Source organism: Malus sylvestris, chromosome 13 (genome assembly GCF_916048215.2).
Source record: "Malus sylvestris chromosome 13, drMalSylv7.2, whole genome shotgun sequence".
Taxonomy (NCBI): domain Eukaryota; kingdom Viridiplantae; phylum Streptophyta; class Magnoliopsida; order Rosales; family Rosaceae; genus Malus; species Malus sylvestris.
The window spans coordinates 41820767-41841380 of NC_062272.1; the positions used below are offsets into that span (position 1 = coordinate 41820767).

The 20614-nt window shown below is 38.4% G+C and overlaps 2 protein-coding genes across 5 annotated transcripts; one reads left to right on the top strand and one right to left on the bottom strand.

Annotated features, from left to right (window-relative positions):
* The first annotated feature begins 70 nt into the window (after positions 1 to 70).
* LOC126597738 (uncharacterized) lies at positions 71 to 8158 on the top strand. 3 transcript variants are annotated; one of them, XM_050264548.1, is made up of 15 exons: positions 71 to 341; positions 488 to 964; positions 1062 to 1160; positions 1282 to 1334; positions 1840 to 1897; positions 2095 to 2177; positions 3311 to 3388; positions 4804 to 4883; positions 5002 to 5183; positions 5633 to 5707; positions 6554 to 6594; positions 6762 to 6867; positions 7170 to 7252; positions 7385 to 7458; positions 7814 to 8158. In XM_050264548.1, the coding sequence occupies exons 1-15, from the start codon at positions 150 to 152 to the stop codon at positions 7918 to 7920; spliced, it is 1788 nt and encodes a 595-aa protein (XP_050120505.1). In that variant the 5' UTR covers positions 71 to 149; the 3' UTR covers positions 7921 to 8158. The 3 variants fall into 3 exon arrangements, with proteins under 3 accessions (XP_050120505.1, XP_050120506.1, XP_050120507.1); XM_050264549.1 differs by lacking the exon at positions 3311 to 3388; XM_050264550.1 differs by lacking the exons at positions 6554 to 6594; positions 6762 to 6867.
* Positions 8159 to 8335: 177 nt separating this feature from the next.
* LOC126597737 (YTH domain-containing protein ECT3-like) lies at positions 8336 to 16726 on the bottom strand. Of its 2 annotated transcripts, XM_050264546.1 has the most exons (9): positions 16484 to 16726; positions 15534 to 15775; positions 15233 to 15270; positions 14953 to 15127; positions 14477 to 14550; positions 14018 to 14383; positions 10784 to 11317; positions 9976 to 10188; positions 8336 to 9455 (listed from the first exon to the last, which is right to left on the bottom strand). In XM_050264546.1, the coding sequence occupies exons 2-9, from the start codon at positions 15583 to 15585 to the stop codon at positions 8991 to 8993; spliced, it is 1917 nt and encodes a 638-aa protein (XP_050120503.1). In that variant the 5' UTR covers positions 15586 to 15775; positions 16484 to 16726; the 3' UTR covers positions 8336 to 8990. The 2 variants fall into 2 exon arrangements, with proteins under 2 accessions (XP_050120503.1, XP_050120504.1); XM_050264547.1 differs by lacking the exon at positions 15534 to 15775 and having other exon boundaries at positions 16484 to 16725.
* Between the last annotated feature and the right edge of the window lie 3888 nt (positions 16727 to 20614).

Consider the following 20614-nt stretch of genomic DNA (forward strand, 5'->3'; position numbering starts at 1 on the left):
TAGTGGGGAAAGAGGGAGAGAGAGAGAGAGTTAAAAATGAAAGGTTATCTGGTTAGAAATTAGGAATATGGAATCGTGTGGGGAATCATTCTTTGGGATTCTAATTTCTTTTAGCTACTTGTCCCACCCGAGTGAGTGAGTGAGTGCATATGATCTCGATTGGGTCTCTGAAACCAAAAATGGAGACGACAGCAATTGCGATTGCCGGAGACTTGTTTTCTTGTTTTGAAACAAGAAGCAGCAGCTTATGTCATCCTCCTCCGACGAGCACCAGATGGAGGTGGCGGAGGCGGAGGCAGAAGCAGAAGCAGTCTTGCTCTTGTCAATTCCGCATTCCACAGGTACAGGTTCTGCTCATTTCTCCATCTATCCATTATCTATTAGGGTTTAGGGTGTATGGTTAGAGTAATTGCCTAGGACAAGACTTCATCCATTATTAATGATTCATGCATCCTAATGATGATATCCCCTTTTGGAATTCGCTTAGGAATTCGCTTGGCCTTCTCCTGATGATGATATCCCCTTTTGGAAGAAGCCCTTCCCTTCTTGGGACGTCAACTTGGAACCTCCCTCCCAAGTAATTAAAGATTCCAAACTCATGCACCTAGTTCATGTCACCGCTGAAATGGCACCCATTGCCAAAGTTGGTGGTCTTGCTGATGTTGTCACTGGACTTGCTCGAGCTTCCTTATCGCGCGGCCACACTGTACATGTAATGCTTCCTTTCTACGAGTGTATCCAGAAGCACCAGATCAATGACCTCTCGTTGGTCGCAACATATAACTCTTTTCACCATGGAAACTGGATTCCCACTAATGCATACACTGGGATAGTTTCAGGAATCCCAGTTATACTTATTGACCCATCACATCACTTCTTTAAGGGCCATCATGTCTATGGGGGTTCCTACAATGAGCTCGAAGCATATCTCTTCTTTAGTCGTGCTTGCCTTGAATGGATGCAGGTTATTACTTGAAAACTCGGTAACTCTGTTCTTCCAATACTATCTTCACAATTTGTTCTTCCAGCATCTGACAAGAGTATACGATACGTCATTGCAGGCGACTGGAACACAACCTGATATTATTCATGTCCATGAATGGCAGACAGGTGCTTTGCCGTTACTTTATTGGGATATGTATCATTATCTCTCACTTAAGGTATCTACTTCTGTTATTGCCACTGCCTCAGCTTCATATGCCTGATGGATAACAATGTAGTAAAATAGTTGATTTTTGTGAATAATATTAATATGATCTTATGTAATTCTCTAATTTGTAGAAACCAAGAGTAGTATTGACAATCCATAACATGGAGCACTATGGTGAATGTAGGTAAGAAAAAATATTTCTTATGGAGAAAAGGTAAGCAAATGCTTCTATATTGCTCCTTTTGCATGCTACTTTTTCCATCACCATTTGATCAATCTTTCTTTGTTGGGCATCCTTTGATTGCTTTTTACCTGACTGAATGTCTCAATTATTTATAGTTAAACCTTTTATTCCAAAGTTTTACATCCACTTTGTTCATGTTGTTGTACTGATAAAATCCTAGTATGCGTGAACTCTCAACCTCAGTTTTGCGTAATATACAGGAATCTGGAGATGAGCAAGAGTCGGGTCTTCTATTTTGGCTGCAAATTAAATGAGTTATTTGTAATTAAACATTTTCGCTCACATTTTATAACCCATCTATCTAACAGAGAAATACTTGTTTTGCTTGTATTTTTTAATTTGTGTGCATTTTATGATCAATATGACTTCAAAAATAGCTGTTTCATTATCATTCAAATTTATTTTTCTAAACCTTTTCATAAGCAGTGTTTTCTTCGTATGGCAGACAAGAGCAACTGAGCATGTGCGGTCTTGATGGATCTTTGTATGCTAACTTTGAAAAAGTGAGCTCTTTACATGGATTTGATTGGTTCTTAGGTCCCTTTAAGATATTTGTTTTTGGAAAAAAAATTGCATACATGAATGTCATGTATGCATGTGTATTTATTGGAACCCTATCAAATCAGTTTGTTGAATTTTTAAATGTTACGCTTTAACAGACGAAACTACCATGTCTCTTACGCCTATCAATATGGTTTAGGCAATTGATGATCGAACTGTTGGCCATAATCCTGAGAGGTTAAGCTTATTGAAAGGTGGAATCGTCTACAGCAATGCAGTAGTGTAAGCGGTCTTGCTTGTTGGTTTTGTAATTGAATTTATCTCTATTTTCTTTCTTTATTTGCTCATATCGCAGACAATAACCATGGCTAACCACAGCTAAGAAATTCACCGTTTTGTTACTTTTTAATTTAATTCCTTGAGCTATCTAACTGCAGTTCTCCAAATGATATAACAAAAAGGTTGCATTTTTTTCAAAGCGGTAAAAAGTTGTCTGTGTTGGTGGAAAGAGAAGGGGTGTGGTTCTGGTGAGAGGTGCTATGTTCGCAAACTTCTCGCTTATATGCGGGGAAAGGAGTATGAGGGTTTTTGCGAGTGTGCTTGGTGAGGAGGTGGAGTATTTATGGGATAGAATTCGTTTTTCAGCTTCTTGTGGGCATCTGTAGCTTCGGGGTTTAGAAGAGCTATCTTTCTATGTTATTTGATTAAAGTGGAAAGCAGCTGCTTCATAGGTTATTGAAATTCTGGTTTTCTGTTTCCAGATCTCTCAAGGATAGAGTTTGATTCTGCAATTTTCATGTTTAGTTTGTGCAGAAGTGGAAATGAATTACTTGTTCACTATCTTTTACTTATTTTATATTTAATGGAAAGCTTTACTCTCATAACCATTCAAGAATGTGCATCTCTTCCCTTGAATACTGTACCGATACCAAAAACATTGGTACTCTGTGAGGACGAGTCCTTGAACATCTTATAGTTGTGCCTGGTTTTCCCATAGTGGTCACATTCACAGTTTATCTTTATTATCAAATCAAGGTTGCCCCCCCCACCACACATCTCTAACTAGTGGTGCAACATTAGACCAGACTTTGTCCTGTGGGATAGAGTATAGCATCAATGTCTATCTACTCCTTTTTTGCTGGCAGATGCAGATGCCTTCATCAAAGTAGGAAAAAGGTCTATACCAAGTGATTGACCTTGACTTGATCAAATTTCATATTAAGTCCACACGTAAAATATATTGATTACTCTAGTGGTGGATTTTCTTTTCTTTCTAGATGTATTTTGAAAGGCAACACCATCTCTTCCTTTAGTGTAATCTTATATTTCTCATTGTGCCTGTGTGAGAATGAGCACACACAAGCTCACCCCTTGTATCTGTTGTGTGAACAAGTGATTCTTTCTTTCACTTTCAGTACAGTTTCTCCAACATATCTCAAGGAAACACTCTGCTCTGGATGGCTTTCAAGTACTTTGATAAGAAACCGTGATAAGTAAGTTCCTTAAGTGTGATAATGAACATAAATTGTTTTACATTTTTCATAAACTTTGAGGTTTGATAAAAAAAAGTAGGGGTCTTTTGATATGGGTCCAAAGTAACTAAAAATTGGACCTATTTCAAAAGTCAAAAGTCACTAAAAATTGGACATATTTCAAAAGTAGGCCTATAAAATTGGACCTATTTCAAATTTTCCCAAAAAAGTAAACTTTTATATGTTGCTCTGTGGCTGAATAAGACATAAGGGTACTGTATCAACCATTATTGAAATGCTGTTGCAATAGAAGCTCTGGCAAGTGGCAATTACCAGTTGCCTTTAGTGATATTTTTTCATGCATTTTGTCTCCTTTAAAAACTGCAATAACATTACACTCTCATGTTTTAATCATGATCAAATGTATGGTGACTTTCAAGAACATTTAGAGATAGGCAGAGAGGCTTCTTAGAAATAGCTCACTCCTTGTTGAATATTTGAATTATACATAACAATCAAATGATCCAAATAGAACTTGGGGATTATAGTTTGTACCATTTGCGGACCTTTCATCATGTTGTTGTTCTTTTTATGTAGTAAATAGATCTAATATCAATGAGGTCATATAGCATGTGATTTCCACGATTAATACTAAGTTTCTACACATGGTAAGCTTAATTCTGTTTTACGTAATTATATGTTGGGATCTTCCAGGCCTCAATCATGCGTGGGATTTTCCAAATCTTGATTTGTGAATAACATCACTTCCTGGTGGTCTTTGTAACACCTACCTCAGTTACTTTAAAATCCATTGTGGACAAATAATGCTTTTTGCATGAATTTATTTGAAGTATGGTTTCCCACGCAGGAAACTTTCATGCTTGTTACTTGCTGCATATTGTGTGCCTATATATATATTCAGCTTGATGTGTTAAGATTTGGGTAAGCTTCCATTAATCTGATGACTTGGATTTCGAAGGGAGCAAGAAGAATGAAGAGAGAGAAGAAAAACTAGAGAGAGAAGCAGAGAGAATATTTCATAACAGCAACATTCTAACCGTTTAGAATGATGCTCCACTTTCATATATTCTTCATTCCTTACATCAGTCATCATCACCATTCAATACATACGCCATTGTGATTATGACACATGGCAATTACAAGGCATGTGAGCCATTACAATGAAAACTGATCTAAGGCCTACACCTGGCATATGAGCTCAAGCTATCTCAACAGAAAACAGTTTCACAAAATGACAAATAGAAAATCTACTAAGTAAACCATTTACTAACAAGTAATTAGTAAGCAATTTACTTTTCAACATGATGTTTACTCTGCTCTCTGATTAAGAGTTAAAACCTCTTGTTGACTTTAAAGAAAGTGAAAATCTCTTCTTGTCTTTGCATTTGTTGATATTTAAATATGTAAATTTATAGGTACTTTGGTATAGTAAATGGAATAGACACTGCGATGTGGGACCCTTCTACTGATGTTTTCTTGCCTTCAAAGTTTCGTGGTAAGGACTTATGAGTAAGCTTTTATTAGATTTGCAAGTCTGGAAATGCTGTTACTAAGAATTGAACCCATTGCACAGTAGTTTTTATTTTCATTATCATTTGTTCTGTTTCTTGCAGCTCAAAACCCTGAGGGCAAGAAATTATGCAAATACTATGTCCAAAGGGGACTTGGTTTGGCCTCAGGCGACCATGTGCCAGATACTGCACTCAAGGTTCCCTTGGTTGTATGTATCACTCGTTTAGTTGCACAAAAGGGTCTGCATTTGATTACTCATGCAATTAAGCAAGTTGAGGAACTTGTAAGTTTGTTACCACGTTACATCTTTTTGTGTTCTAAATTTTGCCTGGGCTATGTGGATAGCTGAGCAGGAATGTGTTGGTGCCTAGGAATGATGCGTGCACTTTTTCTTATTGGACATCCTTCTTATAGAAAGTCTCTGTATATATATAGACACACGCACCAACAAGATTTTTTCTTGTCAGACATTTTGACATGTATAGAGAGTGAGACCTTGTGAAAACTACCAGTGTTATGTAAGCTTGTACAAGGTTGGTTTCTGAAAAGATGTCCATTGTCAAAGCAATTATTTATTTAGTTGTGAAAATTTTGGCAACTATTTACTTGTCTTTTCTCCAAAGTATTTTCTTTAGATTCTATACTTGTTTCCTGACTCGCTATAGTCTTTGATAAAAGTTCAGAGTGTGCTTTCCATAAGTTTCTCATTCCTCCAAATACTGGACTCATTAGGGTGGACAAATGGTTATACTGGGAAAAGCTCCTGATTCTCGGGTTGAAAGTGAATTTGAAGGTCTTGCAAAATTGGTAAGGGATTTGAGGCTTCTCTCATTTTTTCTTTATTTTTTATTTTTTTATTTTATTTTATTTTCATTTTCTAGGTATCTATGTCTGAAGAACCTTATGTGAATGCTCCATACATCCCTTTTCTGTTATAATAATCTCTTGTACCTTAATTAAAATCCTAACGATGTTCAACTTGTTTTATTTAAATCTTTTGATGTCGGAGGCTTTTGTTATAACTCTGACTCTTCTTTACTGGATCTTGCTCTTTTATGTCTCTGCCAATAGACTAGACGCAGCAAATTAGAGAATAACTAGAAACACACAAGATTTATACTGGTTCAGCAGAACTTTCGTCTACGTCCAGTTGTGATTTCTCTACCTAGCGAAATCACAGCTTCTTTGATTAATAATAGAGCATACAGTACTTTTGCAAGCCCTAAAATTAATCCCTTTTCTCTTTCTCGACTGTCTCTGGTTTTGCTCCCACTTTTCCAGTCTTGCAGCACCCTATTTTTAAGTATAGGGTGTGGTTTACATGCCTATTTTTCTGATTAAGTTTCCTATCTTATGTGGAAATAGGAAAATACCTTTATTTCCTATTTTATATGGAATAGGAAAGTACACTTTCTTTCCTATGCTATATGAAATAGGAAAATACACTTTCTTTCCATTTCCAATTATCTTCTAGGGTTCCCAGTCTAATTGTACAAGGAAGCTTAATTATTTCCTAATACAATCCTAAACAAAATAGGACACTAACCTTAATGAGCCAGTTCCTGCTTTATGATCTTCTTTTCTTTGTTTCTTCCCCTACCTTCTGAGTCAAAGCAAGCTAACAGATGTCCATATTTGATATCATTTTTGTAGCATAACCAAGGTCCCAGCATTCGGATATTATTGATGTATAGGTAATTAATCTTGAAACACCATGATTTAAGTTTTGCTTTCCTGCTGTATGCTGCTATTGACTTTATTCTAGTTCCTCCCAGCATACAGCAAGTGGGATAGCTCCTCCCAGCATTCAGATGTTTCTGCTTGCTAAATTTTGTTGTTTCTGATTTACTTTGCTATGCAGTGAGGAGCTATCCCACTTGCTGTATGCCGCTGCAGACTTTATTTTAGTTCCTTCCATGTACGAGCCATGTGGACTTGCCCAAATGATTGGAATGCGTTATGGGGCAGTATGTATTTCTACTGGACTTTAAAATCCTGCCATTTTATGTTGATGGCTATACTAACAACTTTACTGAAGTACTCCAGAGCTTGATCAGAATTGTGCATAAAAAATATGACATGATCAGCATTCATTACTGTGTGCATATACTTTCTTGCTACACCATTTTTTCTATGTATGGTTTTTTGGCTACTGTCGTGTTTGTCGGAAGATGATTTTATTCACATTGCAGTTAAATGTAAATACACAATAAAAGTGTAGAAACAAAGTTATTTAAAGGTCTCACTTGGGTTCAACGGATTGTTTCAGGTCCCAGTAGTTAGAAAGACCGGCGGTCTTGCAGACACAGTCTTTGACATGGATGATGAACAAAATCATGACATGGCCAATGGGTAACTTATTTTTCAATAGTTAAAAAGTGCATGCTCTGGGGTTCTAGTAGATATTACTAGGGTGAAAAATTATTATGCTCTGAGTATTATTGGTAGAAGTGTTGGAACCAATGCTGCAACTCTTTTTGTTAGATTTGTTTTTGAAGGAATTGACGAAGGATCCCTGAATGGGGCTCTAGGTCGTGCATTTGCTTGCTACAGAAACAGTAAGTTCTCCTTGTATAGAACTTGCTTAGTTTTCTTGTTACTCACTCTTGTGTGATTTGCATGCTACAAAACAGTAAGTGCTGCTTGTATTAGATCTTGCTTAGTTTTTACTGTAGTTGAGGACCAACAAGATACAAATTGGAAAATTCTACTTTTCTCTACTTTCATATGTTTTTTGCCCAACCTATGTTGTACACAGTGCACACATCATGCCATTGCAAGAGAACAAGTATGTTGTAGAATCCGATTTATGAAATGTGGCTTAAGATGGGAAGAAAATGTTGGGTTCCGATTTATGTACTAGTTTGTAATTATTCTCGTCTGGCTGTTATTGAATTATAATTGGTGGTGCAGGAGGAGATGAATGGAATGGCATTGTTAAGAAGGTTATGGAAATTGATAATGGCTGGAACAACACAGCTGGCAAGTACATTAAGATTTATGAATCAGTTAGAGCATGAGAATGTCGATCATCATGTGCAGCAGCTGGCTAGAGGAGCTTCAGTTTGCCCGTGGTGGGCGCAAATTCCAAGTACTGGAACTGGATCCTTGAACCTTTATGGTTGGTGTTATGCTCGGTGTGCAGAATGCAGTTTTATTTATTTATTTTTTTTCTACTTCTCTCTTAAATGAGCAGTAGTGTACTTTCAAGGAAATAACACCTCAATGACTCATTTCGTCTTGGTCTGCTAACATAAATCGTTCCTGAAATGAACCGATGGAAACTAAATTGATTCCCAAAGAATCCATTCCACGAACCGAACCAAACCGTCGTTGTTTGGCAATGGGTGGGGTGGGGGGGGTGGGAAGATATGAGATACATGCATTGCATACCAGGCCAAATCAAATGTATCCATCATATCATATGCACAAAAATTATCAAACGTCTTTAGTTTGTGATTTCATTCATTCACGAATCGCGACACATAATAGAATGAAAAAAAGGAAGGAAAATCTTATGCAAAAGTAAATGCGTTTTCTGAATTCATTCATTCCTCCATTCGTTTATTGATTGATCAACCTCTCAAATCCAACCCAAATGGGTTGGGGGTCTTTGTTGTGGGGGGGGGGGGGGGGGGGGGTAACGCGACAGATTCTTCCTCCGTTACCCAGCTGAGCCGCCAGCAGAACACCAGTTGGACAACTCTAAAGTTACAACCTCTGAAAGGTATCTCCTAGAGAGAGACGTAGTATACAAATACCCACAATCTGCATTGCTTTCAACAAACTACCTCCACATCGCCAAAACCAAAAATCTAATTCTAACCCTACAATAAAGAAAACAGAGCTTCAGATACAAAACTAAACAGCCTTCCTGCCAAGCACGCCCCCCTCGAGTACCACCTAATTGTTCTGGACAACTGATCATCAAGTAAAGGAAAAAAAAGGTTATAAAACGGAGTCAGCTTGCATCCTGACTGCTTGAGATGACGAAATTACCACCTCGTGCTTTGTCAATGAGTGAACTACTCTTAAAAATCACAAAGGTACACCTAGTAGTATGTTGTCGCTGCATGCATGCCTAAAATGCCTAAGCACTAGTAGTTGATACACCTGTCGCCTTCCTGTCAACCGATTTGCTGTCGTCTCCATCATTACTACTTTCAGATGGCAGTGCTAAGTCTTTGTCACCCTCTTCCAACTGCAATACTTGAGATAAGCTATCAGATATTTGGTGGTCCATAGAGGAATCATGTTCAAGGATTGCTGAAGCAGCTTCTGTTTTAGAGCTAATGTCATGTTCGGTTTTTGCTACTTCTTTGCCGTTACTTCCTTTCAACTGCAGGGCATGATCAAAACTATCAGAAATTTCCTTAACAGAATCAACGCCAACTGAATCAGAAGCATCTGTAGTCGAACTAGCTTCTTGTTTAACTTTCCTTTCCTTCAAGGATTTTTCCCGCTCATCATAAAATTCAAAGTCATCTATAATAGATGTTCGTGCATCAAAATCGTTGAAAATTTTCACCAGCTCAATACCTTGTTTCAGATTCACCTGATAATGTTTCACCGTCAGGAAATAAAATGTAAGGCAGACGCAAACTCTCAATCCGCATTAGAGCCAAACTTAAGTTAAAGACAGAAGTAAAAGGAAATAGATTGAATGCATTGCATGTGAACTGTCTACTACACAAGATTAACGTTGTAAACCCATAGAGATATAAACAAAAAATAGTTTGGAAAGTGATTTTTTATGGTTGATCCATTAGTTAAGAGTGCTCATCTAAATTCAAAATGGGTTCAAATAAGCCTTCTCAACTCCAATTCAAACTTCGCTTGTTTCATATTTGAACAAGATATACCCAATATGACCCACCCAACTTGGAAGGTTTTGAGAGGGCAAGGTAACTCCTAAAATAAAGCTATCTCAAAAACCATGAGCATTTACATAAAGGGCTTTCGCGAGGGTCACAGTGGCAACAAAAACCAAACCTAAACTGGAGAATTGTTCTAGTTTCTAAATAAAATGGAATCTTTTTTAATGAAAATAACAGAGATTGAGAGAGATATGCTACCTCCTGACAATCTCGGCTGTGCGTGACAGGCTTATTATCATTATTTTCAAGTAGAATGTGACGGAACCGGATGTTAGGAACATCCTTAACAATATGCCACTGAACTGGAAATTGCCCACTCCACCTATCTTGCTGCCAGTAATCAGCATCCTTCTCAAAATCTACATGACCAACCATTTCAGCTACCCCACAAAACTGTCTGCTAGCATTAACCTGTAGTGAGTTGTAACCAACAAAATCTAAGAGGACTGACAAAACTAAAGAACATAAAGTTTAGATCGTATCACAACAAATATAGAATAACTTTAGCACAGACAACAAATTTCTTGTACGCATCTATAGTATTTTTAACTTGGGAGCAGCCTCTCCATAAATGGGGGTAAGGCTAGCCGACATTCACCTCTCCCAGACCCTGCGTAAAGCGGGAGCCTTGTGCACTGGGTACGACCTTATCTATAGTATTTTTAAAGAAAAAAAAATGCTGAAAAATGAAAAATGACCAAATGAAACCACAAAAGCCTTTGGCAAACAGTTATTTGGGCCTACGAATGACATGGCAAACAGTTAATAGGGCCTACGAATGACATACAAGGGAATTTGCCTGGTTTATATTACTGAATCTGAAAGAGAGACTGCCACGTTAAAACTTCAGTTATTATCTGGCTCTTATCGGCATCAATACCCAATCATTCTACCTAATGCTTTGTGGTGCTGATACCAATCATATAGCCACCCACTTTCAACTAGGACCTCCTCAGCCCAGTTGCTCAAACAGTTAGGAAGATAGGAACAGATCAAAGAAACATACCGAAAAGAATAGGAAGACTGGGCAGCTGCATTTTATCTTCTTTGCCTCATGATAAGCAGCATCAAGTTTCTTGTTTCCATGAGGCGTGCTAGCCCAAACATTGTATTTAATACTTTTGTGAATGTTGTCCTCACTGAAAGACTTAATGATAAAGAATTTTGCATCCTTGTAATCTGTGACAAAAATTAGCTGGTTCAATGAATCAAGGTTAAATCCAGAAGCAGATGGATCCATTTTCCTAACACTAGATGAAGAACTCTGGTCAGAAGTACTCTTTCCCTTCATCTTTGAAGCCCTTGGTCCTCTGTTGCGGTCATTGAATATATCATGTGAATTGTTATTGACGGAAATTGAGTCCCAGTCCCTCTCTCTTCTTCTGGTCTTGTCAACATTTAGTTGGTTCCAGTCATTACCAAACGAATATGAAGCACCACCATAGTTTGAGCTCTGGTAAGAACTACCATGTGGATAGCGTCCACCAAAGGAACTTGAAACCAATCCATATCCATGCATTGGTCTCTGTTGTTGAGAAATCTGAAAGTAAATCATGGATCATCTCTTAATCATCCCATAAAAAATGCATCAACTTGGCAACTTGGCATGGCCATGGTTCAAGTTTAAAAAGAAAATTCTACAATTATATGCATAAACATTAGAGTAAATAAAAATAATCAACAGAGTCCAAACAATTTATTTTAGTTCAAAAACCTAAAATGAGATACAATTAGAGAAAATGTGCCAAATCTTATGAGACTTAATGACGTGATAGTAAGAATGAACCTTAACATTTCAACTATTCAAGAATTGACCCATGGATGGGCAGCATCTGTCTAATCGACTAGTAGCATGAGTTACTGATAGGAGCATATTTATGCGTCTTAGTTAGCTTGTTTTCTTGCATTTTCATAGCTCGTTTCTACTTATTATAGTGTTTTAAGCTATTTTAGTGTGTTTGTAGGTCTAATTGGCAAAGTTGGCAAGAAAGTGTAATTTGATGCATTTTGAAGCACTTTTGGGGCTGAATTGGATTGCATGCATGTGGAGCACAAGGAATGGACGTTTTTGAAGATCAAATGAAGCTAGGAACGTGCTAAAGAGATGGAGAAATCAATTCAAGACTTGGAAGATGAATATTCAGCTGTAAGGGCACCTAAATCCCTTCTAAAAGGCCTATCCCTTCTCTTAAACACATGCCGCACCACCCTTTCTAGAAGCCCTAGAAAGGTGGCGCCCCAAAGCTTTCTAGAAGCTCAAGAACCTGCCACAAGACTTCCTTTCTAGAAACCCTATATAGGTGCCTCACCCTATACTTCTAGAAGCCCTAAAATCTGCACAACCCTAGTTCTTTTCTCCCTTGGATTGGGCCAAGCCTTTTTCTACAAAACCCTAGCCTTTTCCCATCAGGATTTGTGAAAACCCTAGCCTATAAATACGAGTTTTTCAACCACAATTTCGTAAACACCCCTCTACCATTCAGAAACACTCTCAGCCACAACAATTCACCATTCTACATCATTCTCCACCACCATACATCCTTGCCGCAGTCCATTCAACCAAAAACATATTCCTGATCCCAAAACTCATCTCATACACTTCATCCACCATTGTGCCGTAGCAAGAAGAAAGAAGGGAGGCCTTTTGGATGTTCGAGCTTGATTGTTGGAGCATTCTAGGTGTAATTCGTTCTATATTTACAATGTTTAATTTCTTTTGCTTTCGTTTTGCTGTGAACATGAGTGGCTAAACCCCTATTTAGCTAGGGGGAAATTCGAAGCCATGAACATCCTTGAGATATGAATTGATTTCTTCCAATTGTGATTTGATAAGTTGTGAATGCAATTCAATTAACTGTTTTCTTCAAAACTGATTCTTGTATGTTGATTAGGGATGCATACTTGGTTTTCATGCATGAATTTGATGCTAGAATATAAATGAGTTTCACCTAATCGTTACAAATTTATATTCATGAGTAGTAAAGGTTGCTAGTCACAATTGCGTTAATTGAATTCTTGGCAAACGTATCATGCATTCATAGTTACGAATGTCTTGTCAACATTTATGATTTTCATGGAACGTAAAGATTTTTGATTGTATCTCTATTATGCATTCATATGGGGGACTTTTGGAGAATGATTTGGGTTGTCGCATGCATTCATCCAATTCAATGAGTAAAGGAAAATCTGAGGGTTAATTAGTGCATCACGGTTAATCTGGGGTGTTGAGCTTCATAATTTATTGAAAAGCAATTGGAAATCGATTCATGTACAAGAGTGTTATGTGTGAAGAATGGACCTCTAGCTACTATCTTATTTTCCAAATTCGTTTACAATCTGTTCTAAGTCTTTAGTTATTTGTTTTTACTTTAAATTCATCAAAACCAAATCCCCCTTTACTTTGTTGGGTCATATTAGTTAGAAATTGTTTTCGTTTGTGTTTTTAAGTGTTTTGAGTCAAAGTAAAACCAATTTTCGTCCAAATTTACTCCTAGTGTCTAGTTTGAGTCTAATTAGCTTGTTTTGTGCTGTTTGAGTCATTTGAGTTGTTTTAGTGTATTAGAGTCTAGTTTTCCATTCTTTGAGTCTAGTTAAGTGTTTTCAAGCCTAGTTTTGTGTTTTAAAGTCAGTTTAGCATAGATTAGCAATCCCTCCTAATCCCCGGTCCAGAACGATCCTACTTATACATATACTACAATTGTCAAAAGAGGGTTTTAATTTGTGTGCTTATATATTTTCACATCAGTTGCTAAGGCCCTTTCAAGAGCAACCATACACCAATTGCAATGACCCTTTGACCCATAAATCTTTTTCTTACCACGACATGTGTTTCAACCTCCACCACATTTCTAGGAAGAAAAGAGTCCACTACCAAAATTCCACCCCAAAAGAAAAGGGGAAAAAACAAGACTAACAAAATGTAATACAATTAATGCCATTCTCCAAAATCTTGAATTGCACCGAGAACATATGAATTGTGTACCACCAGTGTGGGTGCAATGGTACTATATGCCTCTTATAAACACAAAAGTTCTGATCACCAAGCACATTGGGGAATTATAACTACAATGCTGACCAGAACACAAAAACATGCCTCCAATACTGAACATATAAATATGACCGAAGTTGTATCCGTATTTAGAGTTCTAACAAAAGTACTAGCAACACTGTAACAATTCTTCCAGTCTAGGAACATCTCTTTATCAAGGAATTAAACTAGTGAAGTTAAAAGAAAACAAACCTGCCCAGCATTGTATTCGTATGACCCAAGAATGCCCATTGGTGGAGGATAAATTGTTGGAGATGCTAAAGGACTAGAACCAAGATGTCCAGACAGATCTCCACTAAATGATCTATAATTTACCACGTAACCTGGTCCTGGCCCATAACCTATGTTGTCAGTGCTACTACTTCCCGGTCTCATCAACTCAGATGGCTGGGGGTAATAAGATGGAGAGCAAGGGACCTGTTGTGTAGAATAAAGTTGGCCATCTACCATTACAGAAGGCAAAGGACCAGCGACTGGTGAATACTGTCCAAATGCAATTTCGTGATTGAAGCCATAACCAGAGTGAAACAGAAGAGAAGGATTATCATTGTAGATGACCTAAAAAAACAACAAAAAAAGAACCAAAGGTAAGTTTGGCTCAAAAAGAAATCAGAGATTCAGAAGAATTGCGCAAGTGAATATTATACTCACTGGTGATAAAACATGCATTCCATCAGTATTATATGGAGAATATCCATCCCAAGCACCAGTGTTACTGCCATAACCTGAAACCAGACAGAACTTTAAAATCTGATCTCTTACAATTTTAATTATAAATTATGAGAAGAGTAGCAGAACATTGTCATTATTACCAAAAGCTTTTCTTTATTATGAGTAAACACCAAATAGAACCATGACATTTAAAACATAGTTGACGAAATCCCGGATAAAGAAACAACGCTTAAGAGTTCACAGGAATCAAACTATAGCTAACATCAGACCACTCATGAACTACCGGAGAAAGAAACCAAAAGTTCAGAAATTTAAATTGGCTTAATGTGCAAGGGCAATGTCACAACACTTGAGAGTTTATGGGAATCAGACTATAGCTAACTTCAAAACACTACTATTTAGACCATCCTGATCCTCCTAAACCAGAGACAGCAGAAAAGGGTGAACAAACTCACCACCATAAATGTCCCCTTCATGAGATGAATACAAATTAAGCGGATGGGGGGTGCTTCGTTCTCCACTAACATCTAAAGACTTGGGTTGTTCTGTAGCATCACCTGAAGGCCCTATGATGACTGCAGCTGGAGAAGGATTCACCGAAACTAGTCTTTCATCTTTGGGCAACAGTGGCTGAATATAAATTACAAAATCAATAAAATACAGCTACCAAAGCCTTTGTATACAAAGGAATAAATGAACAGAAACAACATTCTTAGTGAGTATACAATCAATTACCTGCTCTTTCAAGATATCTGACTTTACAGGTCTCTCTCCTGCACCCAGAATTGCAGATGTTCAGTATCTCAGAAGAACAATAGAAGCACAGACATTCCAAAAAGCTGGAAACAGAAGGTGTATGCAACAGAGGATAAATATTATAAATAGAAACAAGGTCTGCCCCTGCACACATCCAACCCCCAACCCTCACAAAGGATAGGAGAAAAATCACGTTCATTGCAGACTATTCGAACCCATTGGCAGAACTTGCCCAAGCAGAAAAGGCTTGAAAGGAAAGGGTGCTAGAGAGTTCAGATACCAGCTAGCAAAGGTGTTCTACTTTCACAATGTGACATTTTGGATTTTAACATTGCTACACACTTCCAAAGATTCCGATCCTCTTTCACACATTGGTTGCCCCTACCCTCTTCTCTTAGATAGCTTCACATGTCCAACAATAACCCTTTCCTCTCTTGTGCACCTACACTCATCAATGCTGAGTGGCTGACGCTCTCCTTTCTGACGCTCTCCTTTCTAAGGTAGCTTTAGTCAATCGTCAATCTAGCTTAAAAGAATACAAGGTCAAGCAATATTCGCAACTCAGCAATATCGATCAATTCGAAAAGAGGAAGGAGCTGCAAATCTGAACATGATCACACATGTGTTTTAATCAAGTGATTCTGTGAACTCTAACCTAGACCATCCTGACATAATACACCAACTGTGGACAATGAAGAGGGTCCATCTTACTGCTTCAAACAGTTGCTTGCATCGTACTTAAAAATTATAACTCATGGACATGCCGCATTATTAAACTGAACCAAGTAAAAACTTTATGAGCAGTGTGTATTTGTAAGTGAGTTTTACAAAACCAAATAATGGATACCAATGGGTCACCAATAATTCCGCTCTCACCCAGTTGACACAAAAACATCATCAAGAAGCCAAAAACCCTATCTTAGGATTTGGGGACCAAGAATTCAACTAAAACACAAGGAACAGCATATTGTTTTCGACATGAGTGCGACCAGAAACATAATGCATTCCGCACCTTGAATGCTTAAAGCTATATACTCGGCAGCGGACCAACAAATAATTGCCAGTAAATCAAACAATTCACAATCTGGGAATTACCAGAGTCTTAAAAAAAATACACCGACTCACAATTTTTTATTGAATAGCAACAAACAAACAAACACAAAGTAGACACAAAAACATCAAACATTTCTGCCCAAAAAAAAAAAAAAAAACTAGAGAAACAAGGGATACCAGTGGAGACGATTCGATCTTGGCCGCCCTGATGCTTGTCCATATATCAAAGAAAGATAGAGATCTATGACAAGAGAAGCGATAGAAGCAATGAGGAAATGTTGCAGGAGAGAGAGAGAGGGAAAATAAGAATAGAGGGTTTTAGGTTTTGTACCAGGAGAGGAGAGGAGATGATTTCGTTTGGATTTGGGTGCTGTAATTAATCAAATTTTTATTAATTCGGCTTTCCGATTAAAGGCGGTTTCCTTTTAAATTTTTGGGAATAATTGGTAACTTGGTTTATGAAATAATCACAGGCTAATTATATTTGGAAAGTAATTTTCGCATACTATTATTCTTCTCCACATAATTTTAATTCATTGTTCCAGCCCAAATTACGATTAAATATAAAAATGCGCAGAATAAAAAAAAGGTGAGTGAAAATCATTTATATATTTACTACCCCCACATAATTATTTATGTTGTAAATGTTGTTTTCGAGTTTTTATTTTTTATTTTTTCGTCAGTTGTTTTTGAATTTTTGATATTATGAGTTTTTATGAAGAGAATTCAAACTTAATTCAAGAAGGCAAAATTAAAAAGGTTGTAAATTTTGGGCACTTTTAGGCCCACATAATGATGCAGGCTTGGAAAGAAGCCAAGCCCCAAGGGGGTTAGAAGAGGATACTCTAGAGCGTTAAAGCTGACTACCTATGAGCTCAGCCTGACTAGGATATGTAAAGGGCTTTCTGACTGCCAAGAGCATGTGGATAGGTTGACAGCTTTAAGATAAAAGTCTCTAGAAACATGCCTACCCATATGTCAATCAGGTCATGTGGTGGCCTACAGTTAGCGGCAGAGACCTAGGATGGGATGTAAAGGTGCTTGTTTGTACCATATGAAGGAAATTTTGTGAAAAACATGTTTATTTAAGCAACATTTATAACATGCAATTAACAATTAAAAAGCGGAATCATGCTTGTATGCACTTAAAAACAAAACATTAACCATGAAATTCAAAGCCTAGTAGTTGGGTGAACCAAGACTCAACTCAAAACAACATTTGTTAATTGAGAAATTATACCTTTGTAGATTCCTTTTTGCATAAGCAAAGACTAATCACCCAAAGAGAGGGCCTTCATTCCTTGCATCTTAGATCTATGGATTTGGATGGATGAAATGGTTCTCCAAGTTCCCAAAATTGAGAACCTCTAAGTCTCTTCACCAAGGTTAGATTGGAGAAGAAATGAGTGACCTTGGAGTAGTAGGATTGCTAGCTAAACCCTCCAAGGAGGCCGGCCACTTTAGAGACAAAGGAGAGCTTATGTTCTCATCCTTTCCCCAAAAGAAAACCCTAAATGAATTTTGGCTATAAAGTCATATTTATACCTTAATTCATTGGAGTGGCAAACTTGTAAATAAGTCCAAAACTCACTCCATCTCTAAATGGCCGGCCTTAGGGTATTATTGGGCTAATTGGGCCTTTGTGAATCATTATTCATTAAGTTGTTGTTGATGCACAAAATCGGCGAGGATTTTGGTACAACAGAAAGTGTCAGGTTTGTGACCTTCGCTTGGTTGCTCCGATCACTAGTGAAGATAAGTACGTAAATGAATAGGGACAGGGAAGCAAACACAAGATGTACGTGGTTCACCCAGATCGGCTACGTCCACGGAGTAGAGGAGTTCTCATTAATTGTGAAGGGTTTACACAAATACATAGGTTCAAGCTCTCATTTTGTGAGTTCTAGTGAATAGTTTAGTACAAAATGACATTAGAGATTATTGTGGGAGAATGATCCCTATTTATAGAAGAGAGTTTCTAGTTTTGTTCTAACATTGACACGTGTCGTGTTGTGATTGTTTTCTGATGTTGACACGTGTCGAGCTGTGATTGGCTTCTGATGTCGACACGTGTCGCATTGTGATTGGCCTCCTGGTTGAAGGGAAGCTCTTCTGGGTCCTTAACGGTATAACGTTGACCGGTGCTCAGTAGTTTCAGGATTGGTCAAGTATGGTACAAATAGTGCTCCCCTAAGTTCCCGAGTGAGGGAAGCTCCTCGGTTGGGGACTTGCAAGATCCAAGCCATTGAGTAATCACGAAACTTCTAAGTACTGAAGTGTGGTATCATTTTCACGTGCCTTATCTGTCTCATATGTAGATGTGGCATCTTCTCTGGAAGTACTTTTCCTCCATCCATGGGTGGTATCTTTAACCGATGAAGATGCACAAGGTAATGTATCAATTTCACTTGAAGCTTACTTGTAGTTTCGGGCTTGGTCAAGTGCGATACAAACCCTATAGTAGGAGTCCCCCAAGTCGCCGAGCTAGGAGATCTGCCGAAAGAGGTGACAGACAAGGTAAGCAGTCAAACTTCCAAGCAAGCAACCCAGGATCGGATGTTCGACTTCGGCTTCCGGTTGATTGTTCTCCTTCTCCTTGTCTCTCATTCAGCTGCCAGGATAAGGAGAAGCAAATGGAGAAGAGATGATATGAGATACTTTTGTTTTTGAAGAAGTAACTTTCCACAGGCTTATTCTTGAATTGTGCTGGAGGGTTTTCTGGTTCCCTTCAGAGTATAAGGCCGACTCAAGAATTTGAGGGTCAAAACAAGTCCATCAAATCTAGAGTACGTTCGACCTTGATGATATGGGATACTTTTGCTGTTGACGGAATAATGAATGTGGTATGGAAAAGTGTCGTGTTGTAGTGATATGTTTCAGCTCACCGTTGAACCTTCTGCTTCAATCTTTTGCATGGTAGAAGTGGTGTGCAACCTTTGCATTTAAATGGTCCTTCAGAACATTCCTTCATAGTGACTCATCCACGCTTGGCAGCTTCAGTGTAAAGAGCCAATATCTGATCAACTGTCATGAGGTATGTGCCGGTGGAATTCATGACCTTGACAGCAGTTGAGGATGAGTTCTCGAGAGCAATGCTAAGTAAGCAACCAGACAAAGGTCTCAGGCAGTCAGTTCCAGATTGGAGGTTTGATTTCAGGTTCCGACTGACTGCTCTCTTTCTCTTTGTCCTGCAGGTGTGGACAAGGACGAAGACAAGGACAGGGAGAAAGCATGATATAGGATACTTTTGCTTTCAACCCTGATGATATGAGATACTCTTGTTCTTGGTGTGGCTTATTTGCTGAGGTATTATCGGGGGGAAATAAAGCTGAGTATTTCGAGAGGTTATGTTGAGGGTGCATTCTCGAATGCGAGAAAGGGTTGAGCATTTTTGCAGGTTTGCCTGTCCGTTGAGGAGGGAGGTCGATGTATATAGGGATTTCCCAATAACAAGTAGTAATGCTATTCCTTTACCCTTCTTGGTCACAGCAATGTAGTGGGAGCTGCCAGTTTCACGTGTTTTAACTTTGTCAGAGCACTTTGAAAAAGTGGTATGTGGTATCTGGAAAGCTGATGTTGCGTGTGAAGATTATAGACAAGCTTTATCTAAGGAAATCTGGCTCTCGAAGTTCTGAGAGCTGTGCCTCTTCGGTTTTCGAACAAGCAATCCCGTCGGGGATCTGGCTCTCGAGATTCGGAAAGCGGTGCCACTTCGGTTTTTGAGAAAGTAATTATGTTGAGAGTCTTTTCTCGAATGTGAGTAAAGGTTGGACGTTCTTGCTAGCCTGTCTTGCCACGGAACACAGAGGTCGACACACATAGGGACTTTCCAGTTGTCAAGCAGTGGTGCTGTTCCTTTACCCTTGTGGGTAATAGTAGGGTAGCTGGAACTTCGAAATTCTCGTGCCTAAACTTTGTCAGAGATCTTTGGCAAAGTTATATGTGGTACCCAAGGAGTTGATGGTGCATGTGGAGAGTGGTGATTGAACAGTAAGATTCACGTGCTTTCTACTTCACCAGAAATCTTCGACAGATTGCCCGTAATTTCCGCAAAGCTGAGTGTGCATGTGACAGATGCTGACGAGGCTGAAAAAGCAGGTGCTTCTTCGATTTCTGAGATCGGCCCTCGTGGTCTCTGAGCAGCTCAGCTTTCGAGAAAGAAAACGCCTCTTCGATTCCTGAAGCTCCGTCAAGTGCAGATTTTTATAGAGGTTGGCATTAAGTTCCACAACACACTTGAATCTCCACCAGTAGAAGCTCTCTTCTTGCACTTCTAAGATCTTGATTTGTTTGACCTCTTCCCTCTTC